The sequence below is a fragment of the Vombatus ursinus genome, unplaced genomic scaffold, assembly GCF_900497805.2.
Source record: "Vombatus ursinus unplaced genomic scaffold, bare-nosed wombat genome assembly UNPS02004457.1, whole genome shotgun sequence".
NCBI classification, from domain to species: Eukaryota; Metazoa; Chordata; class Mammalia; order Diprotodontia; family Vombatidae; genus Vombatus; species Vombatus ursinus.
Window position 1 is genome coordinate 103964 of NW_020944235.1, and position 6847 is coordinate 110810.

The window sequence follows — 6847 nt, forward strand, 5'->3', positions numbered from 1 at the left end:
AAGCACTGAGAGGTTAAGTGATTTACTGAGGGTCACACAGTTTGTGTCAGAAGCAAGATTTGAATCCAGGTCCTCCCAACTTAAAAGTTCAGTTCCCTACCACCTACCCTACACTGACTCTCCTAATGGAAATTCTCCCAAATATATAAAGGCCTCATATGAAAGCACAAACTCACAAAGAGCAAACTTTCCAAATTTCTTTTTCAAAAGAGAATTATCTGAAAACTTTCCCAAGTGGAGGAAATCAGACTGTTATATATAAGACAAAAATGTAAACATATAAAGCAAATAACTTCGGGGATTTTTTTTGGTGTAAAAAAAAAAAAAACATTTTTATTAAAGAACCATTTTCCAGGCTTAAAAAGCTTCTGGGATATATTGCTGGTGCAATTTAACAGTGAAAAAAGAATGGGAAAAATCAGAATCTTTCACACTCATGAAGATTCTATGCAGAAAGGAATGGTACTTGAGCAATGACTTTTATTCCCCTTTGCTAAGGATACCTCATTGCTATGTGAAGGTGACCTTGGGCTTCTTGGAGGCAAGTCTTCTCCAGCTAGGGATGTTTCAAATAAAAGCCCAATAACAGATGATCAGCTGGGGAGTAACCTAAAAAAGTGCAGAGAAAACTCATCCCCAGCTTCACCACAGAATGCTTAATTTTTTTTTTTCTTGGCCACTACAATTTATAGGACCACCTATTAAGGCCAGGAACAATTGCAATCATTTGTGCTGGAAGGGACCATCTACCCAAATTAACTCATGAATCCTTAAAGTACAGATGTAAGTATTATACAGGAATAACAAACTATTTCATTCCTGACTCATATTCTTTGCATATGGACAAAGTTCCTATTCTTCAAACATTTTGAATCAGTATTTTTGGCTCTTGGCGCTATTTACTGGTCAAAGTCCTAATTTTTAAAATGTTCCCTATTTTAAGTTCAAAGATATTAATACTTGTAATTGTATAAGAAATCTGGTGACCAAAACTCAGTCTCTTTGCCCCCTAAGACTATATACACCTAATTAGAGAAGACAGATATTTTTTGTTGAATCAGAGGAACAAGTCAATCTGAAAGAAAATTTCATTCACTTGTTCTAAATATTAGCTAGGGAGGAACAATTTCAGATACAATATACCATGTACTTACTCTTAATCCAGACACAGGTGTTTCAGATTAAAGCAGTTCACTTACAATCCCACAGAATCAAAGAAGTAAAAAAAAAAAATGCACATACATAGGATAACAGATGGTTCAGTTATCTGTTCAATAAGTCCTAGGAAATCTTTGTAAGTGAGAGTTAAATTGGGGAAAAAGCATACTCCCCTCTGTTTTTGTAAAGATGGTGAATTTTAAAATGTTCACACTGGTGACTCCAGAAATAATTATTTTACTTCAATGCTTATAAACTCTAACCTCAGGGCAGGGAACTTGTGGCCTCAAGGCCACATGTGGCCCTGTCAATCCCCAAGTGCAGCCCTTTGACTGAATCCAAACTTTACAGAACAAATTCCCTTAATAAAAGGTTAAAAGTTAAAAGGCTGCAGGTTCCCCACCTTTGCTCTAATCTGAGGCCAGGAAGGCTTCTGTGTGCACTAGGTTTAAAAAAAGGTGATAAATAAAGTTCAGAACAATTGCATTTTCAATAAAGATTTATTTCTGGAACTTACAAAGCAACTCTTGAAAATTCACGCTTCTTAGATAACCTTAATACTAATAAATCATAATCTTCAACCATGCGGAAAAGAAAATTTTGCCCCAGAATGACAGTCAAATTTCTAGGAGGGGCTATTTACTTCAACACCACAAAAGAAAATCAACACAAATGAATGAGTCTTTACGTCTAAGAAGGTAAACCTTTGGCACAAGCCTCTTTGTCATCACCCAGGAAAACAGATTGTAGAAGTGCTTATTGTAAAAGAAGTCCAACAGAATTAAAGCATTTTTGTCAATATAAAATAAAATGTTCTACATAGGTCAGTGGTACATAAATGAGGAGCAGCTTCAAATGGAGAGAAGCAACTGAAGCATTCTTTTAACTTCGATTTAAACAAAATAAAATCCTGAAGAAACATTGGCCATGTTTAACACAAATATAATTATTTGTGTTGATTGTCTACTATGTAACATATTCATTTACCAAAAGTTAAATATAACAAATGTTATCACTCTTATACAAATACCATCAGACTTAAATTAAATTAAAAGCTCTACGATAATACTCAGGAGTAGTAACGTCATAGTCGTTGGGACTGAACAAAAGTGAAAAATTACTTGCTAAGTAGTGTAAGAAAGCATGCAAGTGCTGTAACAATAAAGCCAAATCGTGCTTTTCCAGAGGCGTATAGGACAACATTTCTTCCATTTTTACAAGTAATCTCAAGAGATGGGGTGCTCCATAAACCTGGGACATAGGAACGCCAGGTAGGTTTGCCAGGATTTCAGCATACTGGGGTCTCTCAAATCTGTACAGCAGTTGAGATCCCAGCATAACCTCAAAATAGGCTTTGATCCCTCCCACAAATTCCCTAACATCCTGCATCTGCTGATCCGAATTTCCAGAGGTTCTCTCATACTGTTCGTAATCCTCTAGAATCGAGTCCACATTCTTCTCCGCAGGGAGATGAAACAGCTGGTTCTGTTTGACAACCATGTCCCAGTCATCCCAAAGCCATGGTTTCAGTTCCTCAGGAATACGGACTTTTATTGCGGCTTTTGTGAGAAAGTCTTGACTGGGTTCAAAGTCACTGTCACTAGAAGCAGCATAGGTCAGCTTGCACTTTTTTTTCTTACGTAGCAGCAGGCTCTTACGCCGACGCCCCGGTGGCCTCCCCCTTCTACCAGCAGGTTTGACATCGCTACTGTCAGTCTGTGCAATTCGAGTAACCGGCCTCCCTCTTTTACGAGCAGGTTTGACATCACTACTGTCAGCCTCTGCAATTTGAGTAACCGGCCTCCCTCTTTTACAAGCAGGTTTGACATCGCTACTGTCAGCCTCTGCAATTCGAGTAACCGGCCTCCCTCTTTTAGGAGCAGGTTTGACATCGCTACTGTCAGTCTCTGCAATTCGAGTAACCGGCCTCCCTCTTTTACGAGCAGGTTTGACATCACTACTGTCAGTCTGTGCAATTCGAATAATTGGCCTTCGGACTACTTTTGGCACTGTCACACCTGAGGTTTCATCATTGTTCCTCTGGAGAGCAGAGGCCTTTTCTCTAGTAACTGGCCCTACCACAGTCCCTTCTGCAAGCGGCCCCTGCTTTGCTCTGTTGAGTTTTCGTAGTTTTCTCCGATTGGCCTTGCTGTACTTGAGTAATTTGCTTTGTGGAAGCCATTCATCCTCCCACTCAGCTTGGGGGGAGGGGCGCCCTCTCCACGCCACACCAGCATCAGCACCATCACCAGCACCAGCACCAGCACCAGCATCAGCATCAGCATCAGCACCACCACCAGCACCAGCATCAGCATCACCACCAGCATCATCATCAGCACCAGCACCAGCATCAGCATCACCACCACCACCAGCACCAGCACCAGCACCAGCATCAGCATCAGCACCAGCACCACCACCAACATCAGCATCAGCACCAGCACCAGCACCAGCACCAGCACCAGCACCAGCACCAGCAACAGCGAGGGCTACCACATTGTCGCTGGCCTGACTGGTGCTTGGCTGGCAGGCATCAGGGGCCTGCAGACTGCAAGGCTGCTCGGCGACCTCGGCCTTCACGCAAGCCCTTCCTTTAACCCCAAAGTAACGGACCTGATATTTCACCTTCTTGTACTTTACGGACACCTTCACACACTCAGCTTTGTACAGGAAAGGCCCATGGAAGCACAGCACACGATCACCTTCTTGGAATCTGGGCTTCCTGGGGCACTTTCTGCCATCCTCCTTCAGGGCCATCTCCTAAATGAAGGCTCACCGCCTTCCTGCGTCTCTGCCTCTCGGTGCCTCCCTCGGTGCAGCTGGGAAGACCCGATTTCTCGGAAGGACCTGCCCACGGAAGGTACAGCCTCGTTAGCGCCTCAGCTCTCGCTAAAATGGCTTCCTCGGCCCTCAACACCACGACCACACACCCTTGTCACGTGATAAATCTCAGTCTATCCCACCAATGAGAACCGTCCGCGACTCCGAAGATGACTAGCTCTAGCCTATGCCTGCTGTTCCCGCCCCCCCCCCCCGCCCGGATGCCCCTCCGGGGGGGGGGGCCGCGAGATTGCGTCCCCACCCCATTCAATCCCAGCCCCCACCCCATGCAATATTTCTCTTCCTCATCCACTACTTCCATTTAAAATAATGTCATTCTGTTCCATGAAGCAGACAGATACCGCTTAATCCCTTACTGCGTTCTCAGCGGTGTTGAGTGGGTGACTGCGAAGTGCCGGGGGTGGAGCCAGAGACCCCTGAGAGGTCAGAGGGCTCGGCGTGCCTGCGCACTCGCGAGGAGACCCGAGCTCTTTTCGCGGGGGCGGGGGAGCCGTGGCCCAGCCAGGGGAGGGGGGAGGGGGGAGGGGCGGAGTGATGCGGTGCACCTGTGTGGTGCGCACGCGGATGCTTCTCTCCGGGAGGGGTCCCCCTCCCTGCTCCCCCGCTACCATCAATCCAGGAAGACGCCCTGGAGGAGGCGGCTACCCAGCTGCGGGTGCCTGGAAGGACTGGAATTTGACTAGAGAAAAGGGGGTGGGGTGCATACACACACCAGGGTGGGGAGTCAATTATCCTGTTAGGGTCCCACTTCATTCACTTGGAGTCCTTTCCCCCCCCTCCCCCCCCCCCCCGGCCTCCTGTGGCTTCTCCCTGCCCGTTTAAAAGCTCAAGCTCTAACCTGAACATTAAAGGCTGTCAACAATCAGGTTGCTACTGACTTTCCATCCATTTATCACTTTCTCCTCCTCTCCTGCAAGAACGCTACGTTCCTATCACATTTGACCAATTTTGCAGTCCCTAAGCATGCCTTGTAGTTTCCTGCCTCCACACATTTGCTTATGCTATCCCCTCAGTTTGCAATGCTTTCCCTCTCCATGTCTGTTTCCGTTCATACTACCCCATCATTCAAACCCTAATTCAAATTCTATCCCATTCATGAAACCTTCACCGATGTTCCAGCCAGAAGTGATTGTTCCTTGCTCTAAAACCAGGACCTACTTTGCTTGTACCACAACGATTAGGTGATGGGAGTTATTTGTCACTGTTATATGTGCATTATTATGTTATATGTTTATTAATGCTTTGTCTCCCCTGTGAGATTAGAAGATCTTCAAAAGCAGGCCCCTTTCTTTTTCTCTGTAATCTCTATATTGCCTAACCCAGAGAAAGTTAGTTGTTGAATGAACAAATGAAGTTCCAATTGACATAATGCAAGAGCTAGATCCTTTATAGAAACATGGACATCCCATATCTAGGTAAATTCACCAAAGCTGGAGATGTGTCTCTTTTGAGATCAAAAAGCGACTATATGAAGCTAAAAGACTCATAGCAGAAATAAAGAGACCTAGTTAATCTAAGTAAATAGAGCTAAATAATTGAGGAAACATTAATTGCTCAGGAGTAGGTGAAGTCAATATAATAAAAATGACAGTACCTAAATTAATGTACTTATTCAGTGCTGTACCAAAGTTCCAAAAGAGTATTTTGTAGAGCCAGAAAAAAATAAAAATAAAAATCATACAGAGGAAGAAAATGTCAAGAATCTCAAAAATAATCATTTTTAAAAAGATTTAATTTATGTTAACAATTTTGGGGGGTTTGAGAAAAAAGTTGATCTTCATTTACAGAGACCTTCCATTTTGAAGGGAATCTCTCTCTTCCCTGGAGTCTAATCTTACTCAGTCCTCTACACGTGGGTCCATAATGTCACCTACAATACAGCTATGAGTCACCCATTAGTACAATTCAGCACTTGATTATACTTATGTACCAATATTTCAGTAGGATCTGTGATCTCATCAGTGTGGTAGCTGAAGATAATCCATTTTCATTCACCTTCTCACTTTGTGAGATTCTTGATGATGACCTTTCACAGCCTATTAGGAGCCTGAACAGACTTCAGGAGGTAGTGAGGGATAGTAGGGCCTGGCTTGCTACAGTCCATAGGGTCACAAAGAGTTGCATACAACTGAAGGATTAAACAACAATACCCAGCTGGGGTTATTTATACCCAATGCACTAGAGCGCGGTGTTTTAACATTTCATGGGCACCAATATATCTTGGGCTGTTCATCTGTTTGTCTTTGCTCTCCCTATATGTCTACACCCACCCTCCTTTTCTGATAAGACATTTCTTGCATAATATTATTCTACTTCTCATGTGTAAATCATCATTGCAAGTCACTGCAGCCTAAAGTATTTATGTCACATGTGTCTCCATTACCCTTTGGATCACTTTATTCTATACCACCTTACATTCTTCTTGATTTGTGTATGTTGACCTTTGTTCACCAAAGAGAAAAGGGACTCGGTTCTATATATATGGACTATAAGCATATAGATGGACTATGTATGTCTATATACATATACCATGTCCATCTTCCATGGAACCTATTACAGAGCTAGGCTCTGTATATCTTAGGATATTGCTAATTTTAGAAGCCAAACAAATATATTTCCAAAACTAATAATAATAATCATGCCCTTTTGGCCATGTCTTATGAGGAAGCCCATATCATCCCTTATCCTAGCAAGTTCTGTTTGCTTTTTAAAGTCAATGAATCCATTTTGATCTTTTGGTAGATGGTTTCTTGGATGACCTTTTGGAGGAGAGAGGATAGCAGACAGGGTTAGAACCAAATGTGGAGAAGATATGCTATTCCTACCTCTTTATTCTACAAGGTGGGGAAAG

General features: G+C 43.2%; 1 protein-coding gene across 1 annotated transcript; it reads right to left on the reverse strand.

Moving 5' to 3' along the window:
• Positions 1–2196: 2196 nt before the first annotated feature.
• Positions 2197–3912, reverse strand: LOC114023964 (mortality factor 4-like protein 1). Its single transcript, XM_027836751.1, has 2 exons — positions 3612–3912; positions 2197–3356 (listed from the first exon to the last, which is right to left on the reverse strand). Exons 1-2 carry the CDS (start codon positions 3910–3912, stop codon positions 2197–2199), a joined length of 1461 nt encoding a protein of 486 aa, XP_027692552.1.
• Positions 3913–6847: the final 2935 nt, after the last annotated feature.

What these genes read in the sequence shown, in the direction of transcription:
- LOC114023964 (XM_027836751.1), bottom strand. Translation starts at nt 3,912, where the DNA reads ATGGCCCTGAAGGAGGATGGCAGAAAGTGCCCCAGGAAGCCCAGATTC. An exon ending in TGGTGCTGGTGCTGGTGCTG is followed by an intron (nt 3,357 to 3,611) that starts GTGCTGGTGCTG and finishes CCTCCCCCCAAG; the next exon opens with CTGAGTGGGAGGATGAATGG.